The sequence below is a fragment of the Mesoplodon densirostris genome, chromosome 14 (genome assembly GCF_025265405.1).
Source record: "Mesoplodon densirostris isolate mMesDen1 chromosome 14, mMesDen1 primary haplotype, whole genome shotgun sequence".
NCBI lineage: Eukaryota > Metazoa > Chordata > Mammalia > Artiodactyla > Ziphiidae > Mesoplodon > Mesoplodon densirostris.
The window spans coordinates 15,872,096-15,891,110 of NC_082674.1; the positions used below are offsets into that span (position 1 = coordinate 15,872,096).

The following is a 19,015-nucleotide window of genomic DNA, read 5'->3' on the forward strand; positions in this document are numbered from 1 at the left end:
GGCGAGCACATGGAAGATTTGAGAACGAACTGTGACGGCTTCACTACAAACTGGCTTACATAAGCACTTCTCAAAGTGTGGTCCATAGGCGGGTGTCCACAACAAGGTAACTACAGAAAGGCGGAGCAAACATCCAGAAACTTCCACAGTACCTTGGAATGCTGTTTGTGACAGATTGGGAATAAAAAAGTTAGTCCTTCCCCACAGTGGTTTGAGAAGCGTGGGTTTAGACTACTTGTTTATCTCTATCTAAATAGTTTACTGAATAGTATATTTTTGAAAGCAGTTACTTACAAAGTATATGACCCTGTGGGTAAAGAAGCCACCTATATGCCACAGAGTGCCTGGCACATAGGATGTGATATGTATACTGACACAGTATGTAGAACTAAGTGATGATTACGTTGCATTATATTATGCTTTGTTATTTTATTAGGACAAATGTAAAAATCCCATTCAAAATCTCATAAACCTTCAATTTCATGGAATAAGCATCATGTAATAAAAATTTTTACAGGTACAGATTCATTTAAATATTGCAAAAATCCCACATGAGAGATCCCATCTGTACCTCCATTTTACAGATAAGGAAACTGAGGCACGGAGAGGCTAGGAAAGTCAGACCATCCTACCCTGCTTCCCCGTAACAGAGAGGGCCAGGACATGGGGAGTTTCTTCCAGCTACGGATAGGCTGGGGCCCCCTTCCTACAATCAACGCAGACCCAGAGAGAGGCAAAGGGCGGAGGGCTGTGACCTCAGTAAACAGGAGGGCTGGAGAGACCCCAGCCCGAAGACCCTTGTGGTGGGCGTGGGAAAGGAGAGAAGAAAACCGGTGCTGCAGTCTTACCCAGGCTCGGCTTTCCGTGCATTCATCCATTCCGCTTTTATTTCCCCACCTTGTTTTTTTTCAAAATTGGTTTATTTCCTGTTAATTTTCTTTTGAAAAATTCCCGTCTTGGGAAACTAGGAGATTCACGGTACTCGGGAAAAGAGTTAAATGGGGTGAGTGCCCCGCACCCCCGCTTGGGAGCCCTCCCCACGCTCCCCCTGCCCCGGGGTGTTGGTGCAGGACGGGGACGCGCCCAGAGCCTTCTGAGTCCAGTAGGTGTGAGTGGGGGTGAGACGTTAGCCATCACTTCTACAGCGCCTCCTGTGTGGCGAGCTCTGCTCTGGGCACTCTGCGTGTGTTACCACACGTGACTCTCATAAGCGCCTGTTAGCCAGGCTACTCCCATCCGACAGACAGGACTAGCGGGAAGACGGGAGGCCGTGGGACCTGGACTGAGAGGGCTCGAGGTTCCCATCGCTGGGTGGGAGGGCTGCCTGGAGCCATGCCCAGAACCTCTCGGTGAGGGGTGCCAGCTGAATGAGGTGTCTCCAGGGGCCAGGGCACCAGCCTGGCTGTGGGAGCACAGCCTTCTCCGGACTTTGCAGGCCCCCAGGCCTGGCTGGTGGGAGGCGGAGGCGTGTGTACAGGTGCAGGGAGCTCTGGAGGGGGCTGGCCAGGAGGGGAGTGGGTGGGGTCAGACTACGGAGAAGGGCCCTGGGTGAGCCCCATCCAGCACCCAGATGGTCAGTCCTCCAGGGCTGGGTCCCAGGCCTCTCCCACCCACCATCCTGGCCCAAGCACGGCAGTAAGGCCCATGGGCCTCAACAGCCTGGCTGAAGCTTCTGGGCTGCAGGGGGTACTGTGGACCCCCCTCCCGCCAAGCCAGGGCAGGGAGGCCTAGTTCTGGGCCAGCGGAGACCTCAGGAATTTGGGACAGAGCCTCCCGTACCTAAGAATTCTAGCAGCTCAGGGCTGCCTGCCAACTCAGCATCCTTCGAGACGCAGCGCAGGATCTCATCGAACATGGCTCTCCTCTCCCGGATGTCACACTCCCCAACAAACAGCACCTTCCTGGGGAACGGGGGAAGGCTGGCCGCTGGATAGCGACTGCTGAGTTTCTGGTAGAACTCCTCGATATCACTGTACTTTCTGGAGACCTGGAATGAGAGGAGCACATGGTTTCCTGAGTGAAGAGGGGAAGGAGAGAAGGCTGCTCCTCCGGCCCCAACAGAGGTCCCAAGGGCGCCGGGCTCTTGGGAGAGTCCTCCCCTAGGACTGGCCCCAGGAAGCTGTGCCTCCCTCCGGACCCTCCGCCCAGCTCCCTGCCTCAGGCTCCACTTCCTAAGCCTCCTGGTCAACGCTGGGTGCTAATCCTGAAAGTCCTAGCGGCCCAAAGGAAAGATGCAATCATGGCGGGTTCCAGGCACCATCACAGGTCTGGGTAGAGACAGTTGATACAGAGACCTGGCCTGCAGGTGACCGTGACTTATACCTCCATTCTGGGCCTTCAGTGCATCAGCAGGGTGACCTCATGGTCTGGCCCCTGTTAGGTCATCTTCCTGAGACAACGGGTCAACGTCTTGCAGGGTCATTATCCCGTGAACTAGCAGCTGCCTCTGACAAGGCCACACCTTACAGTGCTCAGGTGGTGGAGAACCAGACACTGCAAAGCTGGTTTCTGGCCCTGGTGCCAGCCAGGAGCCCACTGCACACCAGGACCTTGGGGAAGCTGGCCAGGGGGTCCGCTGGAAGGTGGTCCTCAGCTGTCAGAGTCATCCTGGGGTACCTGGCTTCCTGCAGAGCTGAGGGCTGACTGCTACGGCCTCTCGATCTTTCCCCAGAACTCCCGCCGCAGCTTAGGGCTCGTCCACTCACTATCAAGCTCCTGCTGTGTGCTTACTCTGTATGGGCACTCAGTGTGGTCTCTGCCCCCGAGGCTCCAGGGCTCCAGTTAAGGGAGCAGCGGTAGCACAGCGGGCCGATGCCATCACTGTGGTCTGTATAAGCCAACACAGGCGCTCAGAGAAGAGTCACTCACGCCACGCCACGCCACGCCCCACCTACAGCCCAGCGTCCTCCCTCGTCTTAGACTCCTCTGTGCTCTCCCCGCACGTTTGGCCAGTCTCCCTAACTCCTCCGTGGGGGCATCGATGATGAAGACAGATATTCCCACTTCTCCCAAGCCAGGGCCATGCCCACAGCACACCACTGAAGCACGGGTGTAGCTGATGGGCTGTGAGGCGTCCGGATGCGTTCAGACAAGGGACACCTGGCAGTCCCATCGCACAGCTCTGCGGGAGCGTGCAGCCCTGGCTAACCTGCATCATCCTCAGAGCCCCCAGCCCGTGAGGGTTCCAGATGCTGGCAGGTGGCTGGGGCACTGGGGGACTTCAGGAACGCCCCCTGGGGAGTTATCTGGGACAGGGGACTGTGGCCTGCAGTTGTCAACACAGAGCCTGGCTCGGGAGCTTTCCTGAGAACAGCTCTCAAGGAAAGGTAAGAGCGTCCCGAGAACCCCAGACTCCACCAGGTGGGGGCGGAGCGCCCTCTGCTGGCCTGACTGCTCCATGCAGGCCTGGCCACCAGACCCACCAGGACCCGGCTTCTGGGAGCTGTGGGTCTCCAGGGCACCGGCAGCATAGGAGCTTTAAGTCTTGGGTGCCACCCCACGCAGGGCCCACATTCACCAGTGTTCCAAAGCACGGGCTTCTACTCCTTTTGAGGAGTAGAACGCAAAATGCTCATTCGTTTTTTAAAGCTAAATCGTGAAACTTCAAAGAAAGTTCAGGTGTGGGGTTACACCCCTAGACCTCACAGGGAGTCAGCGCGTTCGTTGCCCTCGCAGGTGGTTCAACATGTTTGGGAAGAACCTCCACGCACAGGCACCTGTGCACACAGCTACCCGCAGGGCAAGGCAAGGGGGTCACTGGTCAGGAGAAAGCGGCACTGGTGTGGCACACGGAGGTGTCAAAGAAGTCCCCACACACCCTCGCTCATAAGGCCGGCCAGCACCTTATCAAGGGCCCCCGAGTGCTGCCTCTGTCTCGCCCACAGACTTGGGTCTCAGATATTTTCCTCTTTGCTCCTGTCCCTGAAAAACATGGGTGCGTTGAGCTCCATCTGGGTCAAGTCAGATTACCAGGAGCTGCAAATCACCCAGTAGAACAAAGCAGACCCAGAACCATCACCTGCTGTTACAGTACACCTTGGTTCTCAACAAGAGTCTGTCCAAGAAGCAAACGAAAAACATCACACTCTTTTAGACACTTTCCAGGACGTGCTGAATGTCTCTTAATGAAAGAACTGTGCAATAAACTTTTATCCCTTAGAAGCTGGTGTCTCCAAACTGGAAAAGGATATTTGTCATGCAATAAATATAAAGAATATATAAAGAATTCCTATACATAGTAAGAAAAAGACAATGGTTCAAAAGGAATTCCACAGAAGAAACAATGTTTCACAAACATTTGAAAAGATATTCAACCACATTAGTAATCAAGGAAATGCAGGCTAACACCTATCAATACAAGATTCACAAAATCAAAACGTCAGACAATACCAAGTATAAATGAGCATATGAAACAGGGGCATTACACTATCTGCTAGCTGGTAGTGATCTCTGGAAAACAGTTGGCCTTGTTTGATGAAGTTAAAAGTGTGCATAGCCATATGGATCTTTTGCCTAAAACATTATGTTTTTTCTTAATCTTACTAAAAATATCTTTTTTTTCTTTCTGAATTCTCTCTTCCTTTACCTACAACATTGACTTGTTCATTTCAATTTTAAATCCATCCTTCCTATTCTCTTCTGATAATGGGATTTGACTTTCTCTTTTTTAATGGGGATTTATTACCTCATCCAGCTGACCTTAAACATTTTAGTATCAAGATCCCACTAAAAATTTATTGAGGACCCCAGAGAACTTTTGTTTATGTGAGCTGTAGTTATTGCTATTTCCCATATCAGAAATTATAACAGAAATTTTTAAAAAAAGAAAAAAAAGAATCTTGTGTCTCTTCTGATAGGTCCCCAGGCCTGGGTAACTCACTCTTTGCCTTTCTGTCTTGGCTGCCAGGAGACTCAGAACAAACCAGCCAGCTGCTCTGCTCTGACCCGCAGGACCCTTGCTCATTTTAACTTTCTCTCACAATCCTGTGGCCCATCTCTCCTGGGCACGTCGTCTCCAGAGCTTTTTACAAGAAGCCAAAGGTAAATACTAAATGAGTGAGTTTGTGATCTTGCCCCTTCCTGAAATTCTCAAGCCCCTGAGCCCCCTCTCTTCCCTCGGCCTCGGCTTCCCCTCCCTGACTGTCCCGAGGTGCTAGCGTCCCCAGGCTTTCCTCCTCAGCCAGAACCTCCACGCCCACATCCACTCTCTGGGCAACTTCATCTGCTCCCAGCCTTTCAGCATCACCTGCAAGCTGATGCCGCCCAAAGCAGCCCCTTGGGCCTGACCCCGCCCCCAGCCTCATGTATCCATCAGGCAAACACTTCACACTGGAAACGTCCTCCTTCCACCTGCCCCTCCGCCGGAGTCCTTTATCTCAGTGGGTAGGAACAATCAGCCAGTTAATTATGTGCATGTCACCTTGGAAATACTTCCAACTCTCTCCCTCCCTCCTGTACCACCCACCGCTGGCCTGCCCCCAGCCCGTTACTCTGCCAGCCGCCTCACCGGGCTCCCTGTCCTCTGCCTTGTTCCTTCCAATCCAACTCCACTCTCCACCAGACAGGCAGTGAGAGACAACAGGACCCTGTCATTCCACTGCTTAAACTCCTGCCTGACTGCCAGACAGGTCGGGCTCCCTGCACGCCCTCTACGACCTGGTGCTGCCCGTCATCACCCTCCTCTTCTCCCACTTCATCCCGGACGATACTCAGCTGCTCCCAGCTCCCCACACGATACCGTTTCTAACCTCTGTGCCTTTGCTCAGGCTGTGCCTTCTGCCTGGGGCACCCTTCTCGCCTTCCGCTCTTCTTAGCTCCGTCTGCTCGTTAAAGTTTTTTTTTTTCTATTGCAGTGACACTGATTTATAACATTATACAAGTTGCATGTGTACAACGTTACATTTCTACTTCTGCATAGGCTATGGTGTGCTTACCTCCAAAGGTTTAGTTTCTATCCATCACCATACAGTTGATCCCCTCTACCCATTTCACCCTCCCCTCTCCCTTCCCCTCTGGTAACCGCCACTCTGTTCTCTGTATCTACGTGGTTTTGTTTGGTTTGTTCACATTTTATTTTTATTTTTTATATTCCACACATGAGTGAAATCATACGGTAGTTGTCTTTCTCTGTCTGACTTAATAGGATACCCTCAAGGTCCATCTGTGTTGCTGCAAATAGCAAGATTTCATCTTTTTATGGCTGAGTAGTATTCCATTGCATATAAGGACCACAACTTCTTTAGCCTTTCATCCACTGATGGTTGTTTCCATGTCTTGGCTATTGTAAACAGTGCTGCCATGAACATAGGACTGCATATATCTTTTCAAATTAGTGTTTTTGTATTCTTTGAATAAATACCCAGAAGTGAAATTGCTGGATGATCTGGCAGTTCCGTTTTTATTTATTTATTTTTAGCCATGCCACGCGGCTTGTGGGATCTTAGTTCCCCAACCAGGGATTGAACCTGGGCCCTTGGCAGTGAAAGCGTGGAGTCCTAACCACTTGACCGCCAGGGAACTCCCTATTTTTAAGGACTCTCCATACTGTTTTCCATAGTGGCTGCACCAACTTACATTCCCACTAACAGTGTTGGAGGGTTCCCTTTTCTCCACACCCTCATCAACATTTGTCATTTCTTACCTTTTTGATAATAGCCATTCTAACAGGAGTGAAGCGATAGCTAACTCTGGCATTTCCCTAATAATTAGTGATGTTGAGCATCTTTTCATGTGCCTATTGGCCATCTGTATGTCTTCTTTGTAAAAATGTCTATTCAGGGCCTCCCTGGTGGCGCAGTGGTTGAGAGTCCGCCTGCCGATGCAGGGGATACGGGTTCGTGCCCCGGTCTGGGAGGATCCCACATGCCGCGGAGCGGCTGGGCCCGTGAGCCATGGCCGCTGGGTCTGCGCATCCGGAGCCTGTGCTCCGCAACGGGAGAGGCCACAGCAGTGAGAGGCCCGCATACCGCAAAAAGAAAAAAAAAAAAAAAAAAAATGTCTATTCAGCTCCTCTGCCCATTTTTAACTTGGATTGTTTGGTTTTTTGTTGTTGAATTCTATGAGTCCTTTACATATTTTGGATACTATTAAAATGCGTAATATCAGATATATGAGTTTTATCTTCTCCCATTAGGAAGCTTGTGTTTTTGCTTTGTTGATGGCTCCCTTTGCTGTGAAGAAGATTTTTAGTTTGCTGTAGTCCCATTTGATTATTTTTGCTTTTTGTTTTCCGTGATTGAGGAGACATATACAGAAAGATATTGCTAAGACTGATGTCAAAGCTAATCCTGCCTATGTTTTCTTCTGAGAGTTTATGGTTTGGGTCTTACATTCAAGTCTTTAATTAATTTTGAGTTGATTTTTATGTATGGTGTGAGATAGTGGTCTAGTTTCATTTTTTGCATGTGGCTGTTCAGTTTACCCAAAACCATTTATTGAAGAGACTCTCCTTTCTTCATTGTATGTTCTCTGCTCCTTTTGTCATAAATTAATTGTCCATTTGTATGGATTTATTTCTGGGCTCTCAATTCTGTTCCACTGATCTATGTATTTGTTTTTCTGTCAACACCATGGTGTTTTGATTACTACAGCTTTGTAATACAGTTTAAAATCAGGAAGTGTGATACCTCCAGCTTTGTTCTTTTTTCCCAAGAAAAAAGATTTCTTTGACTATTCAGGGTCTTTTGTGGTTCCATATAAACTTTAGATTTTTTGGTTCTATTTCTGTGAAAAATGTCCTTGGGATTTTGATAGAGATTGCACTGAACCTGTTGATTGCTTTAGGTAATATGGACATTTTAACAATGTTAATTTTTCCAATCCATGAGCATGGAATATCTTTCCATTTGTTTGTGTCTTCTTCAATTTCTTTCAACAATGTCTTATAGTTTTCAGTGTACTTGGTTAAATTTATTTCTGGGCATTTGTTGTTGCTGTGGTGGCTATAAATGGGATTGTTTTCTTAACTCTCTTTCTGCTCATTCATTGTCAGCACACAGAAGCACAACTGACTTTTTTTTAAAACAAACTTATTTATCTATTTATTTTTGGCCGCGTTGGGTCTTCGTTGCGGCACGTGGGCTTTCTCTAGTTGCGGCGAGCAGGGGCTACTCTCCGTTGCGGTGCATGGGCTTCTCACTGCGGTGGCTTCTCTTGTTGCAGAGCATGGGCTCTAGGCGCATGGGCTTCAGTAGTTGTGGCACGCTGGCTCAGTAGTTGTGGCTCATGGGCTCAGTAGTTGTGGCTCATGGGCTCAGTAGTTGTGGCTCACGGGCTTAGTTGCTCTGCGGCATGTGGGATCTTCCCAGACCAGGGCTTGAACCTGTGTCCCCTGCATTGGCAGGCGGATTCTTAACCACTGCCCCACCAGGGAAGTCCACAACAGATTTTTGTGTGTTGATTTTGTGCCCTGCAACTTTACTGTATTCATTTATTAGTTCTAATAGTTTTTGGTGGCATCTTTAGGGTTTTCTATATATAAAATCATGTCATTCACAGTGAAAGCTTTACTTTTTTCTTTTCCAATTTGCATGCCTTTTATTTCTTTTTCTTCCCTAACTGCTGTGGCTAGGACTTCCAATACTATGTTGAATAAGAGTGGAAAGTGAGTGGAGCCTGGTGGGCTGGAGGGAGGAAGGGAAAAGAAGGGGCAGAGAAAAAAAAAAAAAGAGTGGCGAGAGTGACAATTCTTGTCTTCTTCTTGACCCTACAGGGATAGCTGAAGGCTTGTCATATATGGCCTTTATTAATGCTGAGGTACATTCCTTCTATACTCATTTTATTGAAAGTTTTTATAAATGGGTGTTGAATCTATCTCTATCTCTCTCTCCTGCTTCTGGGACACCCATTATCCTAATGTTGCCCTTCCTAAAAGACTTTGATAATTCTCATAGAATTTTTTCCCTCTTTTTTTTTTGGATCTTAATTTTCTCTCCTCTTCTAACTGTATCATTTCTAGATTTCTATCTTTGAACTGGCTAATTCTCTCTTCCATATGGTCTGCTCTATTACCAATCCTTTCTGATGCACTCTTCATCTTGCTTACTGAGTTCTTCAGATCTAGAATTTCTGTTTGGTTCTTTTTTAGAGTTCCAGTCTGTTTGGTAAAGTATTTCTTCTGTTCATTAATTTCATCCCTGACGTTCACTGAACCGCCTTTCTGATTTTTCTTATAGCCTGTTGAGCTTCTTCTTGACAGTTATTTCGAATTCTCTATCAGATTGCACTGTTCTATGACTTTAAATCTGGTTTCTGGAGAATCACCATTTTATTTTTGTGATACAGTGTTACTGTGGTTCTTTATGGTGCTTGATGAGTTGTTCCTCTGCTGGTACATATGAAGCAGCAAACACCTTTCTTCTTTAGGTAAAGCTTTTTGTTTTTTTAAACTTGATTCCAACTATTCAACAGGTTAGAGGCTTTTGTTTTCTTTTCTTTTCTTTTCCCTTAGGTGGCGCTACAGCACAAGTTTTTGGTTTCTCTTACCTGAGCTGCCTCTGGTTATATTAGAGGATTAGCAGTTTCCAGCCTCCACTGTCCTTGTCAGAGGTGTTGCCTGGTGCCCCCATTGTCACTGCTTGTGCCTCCATGGTTGCTGCTGTCACTGTTGTTGCTGCCTGGGTCAGCGGGGTGGTGGGCACTTCTGCTGTGTCCAGGATCTTGAGTCACAGGCTCTGCTTCCACTGGATGCGGTGGAGCTGGGGTCTCGGGCACCTCTGCCGTGTCTGGGGTTGTCAGGTTTAGGGATGCCGCCACTGTGGGTCGGGGAGAGGGGGCCAGACTTGTGGGCAGCTCTACAACTGGAGGGACGGTGCTGCAGGCCCCGCTGCCCAGTCCCCTGTGGCTGCAGGCGCGGCTGAGGCCCGGAGGCTGGTGTTGTGCGTGCCACCTCCCTGATGCGGCTGGGTTCTCTGGGGCCGCGGGCTCGGCCTCCGGGGCTGGGGGTCTGGGACTGCACACACCACCTCCACTGTTCCCTCAGTTCCGCCTCTGTTGTATGTTCCAGTCCGCCCACCTCTAGATGGACAGATGTGCGAGACCATTTGGGATGTGTCACTGGCTGTAGACTGAAGGGGAATGACAAGGGGAGGGTCTCATGTGCAGTGATGCTGACGTCTCCACCTGCTCTTCAAAACACAGCTCAGCCCTGACCTCTTCCAGAACACTTTCCCTAGGATGGGTTAGGTGCCCCTTCTCTACACTACCACAGTCCTCCCCTCCCCTTAGGCTCCTATCTCTTTACAGGTCTGTCTCCCCACAGACTGTAAGCATCTGGTTCACCAGTGTCCTTACCACCAAAACACTCTGGCACTGTCAGGCCGAGTGAGCATTGGCTAGAGCACTGCTCACACCCTGATGCTACTTGCAACCTGGCAGCAGGTGTGTCTGCCCAGCTGGACCCCCGGACCCTGGGCACCCTCGGGAGCATCCTGGCAGAGCCCCCAGCTCACCAAGAACTGGACGACATCCTCAGGCCTGTGTTTGGCCGACTTGAATGCAGCCAGCCGGGTTACCACCAGGATCTGGTACTCCACATGCCCTGACATCATCTTGCCCCGCACCTCCTGGTGCTGGGGCACGGTCAGGTCCAGGCCTGTGTGGACATTCTGAACTCGCCTGCCAAAGGGAAAGAAGGCAAAAGAAGCTCAGGTTCAAGTCAGTAGGCTTCTTGAGCGAAATGCAGGCCAGACCTCAGGTGGCCCAGCAGGCCTGGGTGCAAGGCTGCTCCACTGGCCGTTCTCTGTGGTCCCGGCTACCCACCCCGCCGCGGGCCAGGCCCTCATAAAGCCTGGCTTCCCAGGCCCCAAGCCTGGGCCCTGCCTTTGGGTCACTCAGGAACAATGGGCTGTCCCCAGCAGGAAAACAGGTGACAGCAGAGAAGGTGGAGCTCATGGAAAATCACAAACAGCTAGGTGTCTGACACAAACCCAGCACAAGAGCTCCTGCAGGGTTTGTGGGGATGGCATTCCAGGGGTTCTATTCAAACCAAGGGAAGTGCCTGGCTTTGGGCACACAATGCAGGAATGAAACCCCACCAGGAATCCGGAGAGAGCAACACATCTCTTCCGCTAACCAGACAGCAGCTACAGAACCTGCCCAGCTGGGGGAAGATGGAAAGGGCACTGGATACCAGGCCATCATTTGCCCTGGGGCCTCTGCAAGGCACTGATAAGGCCTGCTGTATGAGGCTTTGAGAGGATACTCAGCAAAACATTACAGCTCTTGGAGGATTTTTAAATGCTATACAAACGTAATGAATCACATGATGAGCAAAGAAGTTATGAAATGTTTCCTCCGAGGTGAGAAAAAAGGTTAAATGTATTCCTCATTCTATGTAAGGGTATAATGGAGACCCACGCACACAAACATACATCACACAAGCACCTATGACAAGATATGCCCAGCATACAGTTATCAGGGTCGAGACCTACTACGTGCTGGGCGGGACTTTCAGAAGATAGGAAAGGGGAGGGCCCGAGGGGTGGGGCTACTGGCGCTAAGACTGTGTCTGGGGCAAGGCCCTTTCCCTCTCTGCAACTACCTCCCAATCCATCAGATGACACCCTGCCCCCAGCACTCCTTCCACACAGACTCCTCCCTATTCCACACCAAGCATGTGACACTGTCACCATGATGCCATTTGTCACCAACTGGGAGGACAGCCCACCACGTAGCCACATACTACTAAGCATTCAAACCCCTACACACACAAACATTTTCACAGGGTGTAAGGCATGCGAAAATGAGCATGAATTACTTAGAAAGGCCCGGGCGAACCTGCCTTCAGGCAGGTGTTGAATGAACCCAACATATGGGCGGGACGGAAAAACACCAATCAGCCCTCTTTTCCTTTGGCCAGTAACCAAATGAGCGTCCCTGGCCCTGCACCAGGTACAGACAGCCCCGCTGGCGCTGCGCATGGTGTTACCGTTAGGAGCGCAGGAGAGCGGAGGGGACTGAAGTCGAGAGGCGGGCGTGAAGCGGCCGCGCCACCGCGGGGTCTGTTCTAAGCACCTGCCTGTCTAAGACACTCCCGCCTCCCTCAGCCCTACCGAGGGTCACTACCACTCAGACCCACTTAAAGTCAGAGAAACAGGGCTTCCCTGGTGGCGCAGTGGTTGAGAGTCCGCCTGCCGATGCAGGGGACACGGGTTCGTGCCCCGGTCCGGGAAGATCCCACATGCCGCGGAGCGGCTGGGCCCGTGAGCCATGGCTGCTGGGCCTGCGCGTCCGGAGCCTGTGCTCCGCAACAGGAGAGGCCACAACAGTGAGAGGCCCACGTACCGCAAAAAAATAAATTAATAAATTAAATTAAAAAAAATAAAGTCAGAGAAACAGACACAATAGGGGAGTCACCTGTGCTTGGGCCCAGCAGGTCAGAGGTGGAGTCAGGGTTCACTCCAGGCTGCCGCCCCCCTCCCCGCTGACTGGCGCCTCCTATCAGCCCAGCTTGCTCCTCCGGGACCCCTCCCCCTTTCCACTGTCCCCTCCCCCACCGTCCTGTCGCACCGCCCCGCTGCTGGGATCACGCCCTTGGCCTCAGCTCCCCTGCCCTCGCCCCTAAACCCTCCAGTTCTCCGCGTCCCTCACACCTGTGTCCAGCAGCTGCACGTCACTGGGATAAATGCATAGACGTGCTGACTGGTCCCACCTGAAATTCACGGCCACAACCTGCAAGCTCCAGCGTGGGGCCTGGCAACCCCACCTTGGTCTCGACCTGGGGTTCTCAAGGTGTGTCCCCTGCAGCATCAGCATCACCTGGGAACTTGTGAGAGCAGCAGATCCAGGGTGCTGAATCAACCTTCAGGTTAACAAGTCACCTGGGCCTAATCTCTCTCCCACTCGCCTAGGCCCCCAAGGAAACTTTTCCTGTAAAGGGCCAGAGGGTAATTGCAGGCCATAGGGTCTCCATTACAACTACTCAACTCAGCCATTGTAGAGCGAAAGCAGCTGAAGACAGTACATAAACTTTATTACAAAAGTAAGTGGTGGGCAGGATTTGGCGCATGGGTGTAGTTTGCCCACCTATGCCCCAGACCAAACTTCTCAAACTGTAAAGTGCATCCAGGTTGCCTGGAGATCTTGTCAATGTGCAGATTCTGATCCAGCAGGTCGGGGGCAGGGCCTGAGAATCTGCATTTCTAACAACTGTCATGTGATGCTGATACTGGTCCACGTGGTTAAACCCTAAGGTTAATTCTCCCTCTCCTCTTACTCCAGGGGCACCTGACAGTCCCTCTCTGCTCCTTGAAGCTCTGTCTTCATTGCTCCTGGGACCCCCATTCTCCCTCCGTTCTCTGCCCTCCCTGGCCACTCCTGCTCAGCTTCCCTGGATGGTCCTCCGTTCCTCTTTCTGCTCTGGACTCTCCCCTCAAGGTCACACTCCTTCTCCCAGCTGCCTGCCCGACTTCTCCACCTGGCTGTCAACAAGCTTTTTTTTTTTTTTTTTTTTTTTGCGGTACGCGGGCCTCTCACTGTTGTGGCCTCTCCCGTTGCGGAGCACAGGCTCTGGACGCGCAGGCTCAGCGGCCATGGCTCACGGGCCCAGCCGCTCCGCGGCATGTGGGATCTTCCCGGACCAGGGCACGAACCCGTGTCCCCTGCATCGGCAGGCGGACTCTCAACCACTGCGCCACCAGGGAAGCCCAACAAGCTTCTTCATGAACGTGTCCAGACATATGGTGATTCTCACCTTCCTACACCTGCTCCCTCCATAGTCTCCCGACTTGGTCCATTGCAACCTCCCTCTTTCAGGAACTCAGGGCAGGTCTTACGGGTCAGTCTTGACGACTCTTTCCTGTTCTCGCGGCCCACGTCTAATCATCAGCAAACCCTGAAAGCTGTACCGTCAAAATACAGCCAGAACCCAAACATTTCACACCCCCTCTGCCACCATCAGCTCTCACGTGGATCACTGCCAGAACAGTCTCCTTGCTGCACCTTGCTCACCTACCTTCTGCTCAACACAGTGGCCAAATGACCTTTGTGAAATCCAAGCCAGGTCCCACCTCGCCCAGAGCCTCACCTCAGCCTGGGAGGCCTGTCCCGATTGTCCCCTGCCTCCAAGCCCCCAGCTCTGCACCACATCACCTAACGCTCTCCACGGTTCACGGCACTCCAGCCACCCTGGCCTCCTCGCTGGTGCCCAAGCACCTCTCTGCCCCAGGACATTGGCTCCTGCTGTCCCCTCTGCCTGGTACACTCTTTCTCAAGATTTCTCTTGCGTTTGTCAGGAGTCTGCCCAACTGCCACTCTCTGTCAGAAAGACACTCCTGGGCCACACCCTATAAAACAGCATTCACTCCTCCTAGCATCCCATTTCCCTACTACTTTATTTTCCTTCATACCAGTTATCATCCCTGACTCACCATATATTTACGTATTGTCCGTCGGCCCCACGAAAGCTCACGAGAGGGACTTTGTGCTGTTCACTGCTGTATCCTAGAACCACTCTCCTGGCCTTCACCGCCAGCACCCGCATCTGTTAAGAAGCCCTGCCCAGGTGTGGCAGTGAGGGAAGCCACCCACGCCCTTCCCAGGCTCCCAGCACCAAGGTCACACCCCCACTGGTCTGCTGCTGGCCCTGCTCACACCTGCCAACCTCAAAGCTCCTTTTTGCAGAAAAGGACACTGAGGCTCAGGGAGAGGAGGTGATTCATGCGGCCCTGGGGAAACCTGCCAGCGAGGACACGACCAGCAACCATGCAGAGACCGAGCAGCTTCTGATATCAGGGTTCACTTAAAGAATCACACATACTTTTCTAGACCTGAAGCCACAGGGATGTTCAGATTACTGCTGGAAAAATAACATTCATTTATGTAAGAGACTGATGTCTTAGCCCAAGATTCTGGGTAGGGGGAACAAGGGTGGAGTGTATGACAATACTTGCAGTGAGTCACGTGACAGATGTTAGAAAGGGGGAAAGAGTCAAACCATGACCATCCCAGCCTTTCCAGGATCCGTCTTGCACTGCGTCCCCCAGGCCTGGGTCAGTGTGGGGTGGCTCACCCTGCATCCTCTGCCTCCAGGCACCCTCCGCAGGCCTTGGCGGTCACTGCACTTTTCCTGAGCTACCTGGTTGAGCAGTGCCCCCTCTTCTCTCCCTTCACCTGATTGATCTCCACTCCTCCTGCAGGAGGGGGGCCTCATGCACCCCCTCCCAGAAGCCGGGGTTACCTCCTGCCCTGTGTTCCCATGGCAACCTGAACCCACTACCCCCCATTCAGCATCTGTCCCCCGAGAGTCTGCGTTCATCCCCGTTTCCCCTGCAGGGCCGAGCCTTGCCTGATTCACCCCATCCCCAGTGCCGTGCCCGGGGCCTGGCGCACGGTGAGCGCGGACAGGATGCATAACTAGATCTTCGAAAAGAAAGGAAGACAGGTGGACAGGAAAGGGGGGAGGAGAGCCCTCTCTTTGCCTGCTGGCCGGGACCAGCCAGTCCAGGCCTTCCACTGGGTTTTGGGTGAGTTCGTTACCCTCTAGGGGCCTCAGTTTCCCCATCTGTAAAACGGGGGGGGCGGGGGGAAGGGACTCGCCGCCGCCCGCCTCTCCCGCTGGGCGGTGGAGGGGCCGAGCCCAGGTCAACGGCCGCCGCGCTGGGGACGCCGGGTGGCGGGCGGAATCGTCGGGACCGGCCGCCTCCGCCGGCTCCTCCGCCCCGGGCGCATCGGGCCGCGGCTCCCGGGCACCCGACTCCACGTTGCCCGAGACGCAGCGCCGGGCGCGGGGTCTGGCTCACCTGGAGGTGACGAGCACCGCCGGGGACTGCATGACGGCGAAGCTCCGGGTGGGGCGCGCGGTCACGAGACACGCGGGCGCCGGCGTCGCCGCGTCCGGGGCCCTGGCCCGCCGCCTAGTGGCCACCGCGCTCGGCCGCAGGCGGCCTTGCGTTTCCAGGCCTTTCTGGAACTCTGGGCGGAGGCTCAGGGCTGAGAGCCCTGCGCGGGCTCGTCGCTGCTGGGGGCCCCGGCGGAGCTGAGCGCGTACCCCGCGCCCGAGTGTCCTGAACCATCCAGAGGTTAGGGTCTCATGTCCCAGCGTTATTAGTGACAGCGCCCGTTTCACTCTTAGGAGTGCCCAGAGTGTCCCGGTTCAGACACTCCTGAAATTATTTAGTTCTCCTTCCTTGGGGAGAATGCCGGGGAAACAACGCAGCGGTGCTCACGGCCACAGGGATGCTCGGAGAGAGGTTAGGAGAATCCAGAAAACAAGATAAATCAGACCCCTCTGTGGAGCGAGGGGTGGTGATCCAAAGAAACATCAGCCTGACCCCTGAGGCCTTCCAGTGGCTTAACGGCCTACAGGGCCTTCCCGACAAAAGCTTCGGAGAACTCTGTGTCTTTCATCTCGAGCACTAAGGAAATGTTGTTCTGACGCTTGTTAAAACAGTAAGGAGGACTTTATTCAAGACTATGGCAACAGGGGTCAAGACTGACCCAACGGGTCTGTGTCTTTATTCCTGTCTTACCCCTAGGTTCTTCATGACGTTTTTTTCCCTTAAATTCCATATATATGTGTTAGCATACGGTATTTGTCTTTCTCTTTCTGAAGACACAGACCTACTAGAGAATGGAGTTGAGGATATGGGGAGGGGGAAGGGTAAGCTGGGACGAAGTGAGAGAGAAGCATGGACATATATACACTACCAAATGTAAAATAGATAGCTAGTGGGAAGCAGCCGCATAGCACAGGGAGATCAGCTCGGTGCTTTGTGACAACCTAGAGGGGTGGGATAGGGAGAGTGGGAGGGAGGGACACGCAAGAGGGAAGAGATATGGGAACATATGTATATGTATAACTGATTCACTTTGTTATAAAGCAGAAACTAACACACCATTGTAAAGCAATTATACTCCAATAAAGATGTAAAAAAAAAAAGTAAGTTGGTCACTTAAAATACAAATATAATGTTACTTCATTAAAAAAAAAAAAAAAAGACTGACCCAACGGGGAGAGAGTTCAGGCTCAACCCTGAATACAGCAGACACTGGGGTTGATAGCCACGGGGCAGGGAGGGGCCGACAAGGGTAGGGGGATTCTTGCTGAAAGCAGGCCAAGGGCTTAGACATCAAAGGGCGGGGATGAGGAACTTGATCAGAGACCAAGGGTGATCAGATATCAAGGGTGGGGATCCTCTCTAAACTGACTTAGCAGGATTCTTGCTAAAACTGGGCTGGGCCGGCCAAAGACTGGGCAGGGACCAAGGTCAAAGGCCTAGCTGAGAAGAGGGCTCAGAGGAGCCTGAAGTTTGGTCAAGGAGAGGGTCTTTGTTGCCCAAAATTTCCATCTCAGAGAGCTGCAAAAACCCTCTCCCCCGCTGTGCCTGTGCGTGCAGACCCGTCTCTCCAGGTACCCACTCCTCCTGTCCTCCCCCCATAATGACACCCGCTGCCCATGCTGCTTCCTGCCCTCTGGCAAGAGGAGGTGGGGCTTCTGCTTGACTGAATTTTCCCAAAACACCAGCCCCTTGCCCCACCTGCACCGCCCTGGAACTCTGACAACCACTGTCCCAGCTCTTTGCAACTACCTGTAAAACACTTAGCTCCGGGCTTCCCTGGTGGCGCAGTGGTTGGAGTCCACCTGCCGGTGCAGGGGACACGGGTTCGTGCCCCGGTTCGGGAGGATCCCACATGCCGCGGAGCGGCTGGGCCTGTGAGCCATGGCCGCTGAGCCTGCATGTCCGGAGCCTGTGCTCCGCAACGGGAGAGGCCACAAGAGTGAGAGGCCCTCGTACCGCAAAAAAAAAAAAAAAAAAAAAAACACTTAGCTCCGCCTGGCCCATAGTGACATTTAATCAGTGTGAATGTTTGTGTTGCTCTAATGTTTAGCAACTAAAAGGACAGGTCTCTCTGCTCTGCTTCTGCTACTAGTCAGACTCCATCACAAAACTACTCTCCTGGCTCCCTCATGGGCTTTCCATTCATTTATTCATTCAATTGTTCGTTCATTCATTCAACATTATCTACAGAGCTGGGCCTGTGTTCTGGGCCCTGTGGAGGCTCTGGGGCCACTTAGTGACTAGGACTCTGCAGCCCTGTGCTCCCACGGTGCGCCCACGGACCTGCTCCCTCGGCTTCCCCTTTCCGAGCCTCTCTTCAGGGTCTTCGGGGAGCCACTGCCTGGGCCCCTGGCCTGCCTCTGACGGCTGCCTTTGGGTCCACAGCTGGGGCCAGAGCGGTGAGGTCAAGGGGCCGGTTTCCCTCGGAGGAGGCTTGGGGTAGAGGCGCGCCAGACATGATAGAACCTCTCATCAGAGATTCAACTGTCCATGGGTTGAGAAACGGAGGTTGTGTCACCTGCCACAGTGGCCCAGAAAGAGAAAAGCTCAGTCTGGAAACAGGGCCAGGAGAAAAGTGCAAATCGCCACAGGTATTCTGTGCTCTGTCCATGAGAGCCCCACTGACAGAGAACAGCAGAAGCTGGGCTTAGCAGCATCAGGTGCGTGGCGGGGTAACGTGCACCGTGTTCCCTACAGGAGGGGCAGCACGGTGTCCCTGTGGACCCCGACTTCCCACCCACCGCCCCAGCAGCATCGTTATTATCTGCATTTGACTCAGATTTTTGTGAAGAAATCCTACAGTGAAAAGTTTTGAAAAATGAATCACTTTCCTCACTTTATCTCTTGAATAAATACATATGTTCATATGCTTGAATGGCTCGTTTCAAATTTGTTTGTAGACAAGATGAGCAATAATGAACAGAAGGATGAGTGAGTGAAAGGGCTGCAGGAACACCCAGTCGGCTGTCTGCTCTGCCTGCCCACCTGCCCGTCTGTCTGTCTGCAGGGTGGAGTTTGAGGTAGCAGATGGCCCTGTGTCTAGACATGTCCCACTTCAAAGAAGGCAGAAAGGGTGTGAGCCTCGGCACCCCAGGAGTCCGGCGCAGCGCAGCCCTTGGGCAGGGCCAGCCAGTCAAGCGGTCACCACCGCACAGACACTTGTGGACCACACACCATGTGCTGGGCGCTGAGAGTACAGTGAACAAGGCGCCGTCGCTGCCCTCAGCGAGCTTCTTTGC

At 52.4% G+C, this 19,015-nt stretch overlaps 1 protein-coding gene across 4 annotated transcripts in view; it reads right to left on the minus strand.

The window, feature by feature from the left end:
• HS1BP3 (HCLS1 binding protein 3) overlaps nt 1–15,838 on the minus strand; it is a 34,805-nt gene extending 18,967 nt beyond the window's left edge. For all 4 annotated transcript variants that reach the window (XM_060116815.1, XM_060116814.1, XM_060116817.1 and 1 more), the window contains exons 1-3: nt 15,738–15,838; nt 10,449–10,614; nt 1,780–1,987 (exon numbers count right to left, since the gene is read on the minus strand). In XM_060116815.1, the coding sequence (XP_059972798.1) occupies nt 1,780–1,987; nt 10,449–10,614; nt 15,738–15,769 (406 nt within the window). In that variant the 5' untranslated portion in view covers nt 15,770–15,838. The remainder of the gene's footprint in view (nt 1–1,779; nt 1,988–10,448; nt 10,615–15,737) is intronic.
• Between the last annotated feature and the right edge of the window lie 3,177 nt (nt 15,839–19,015).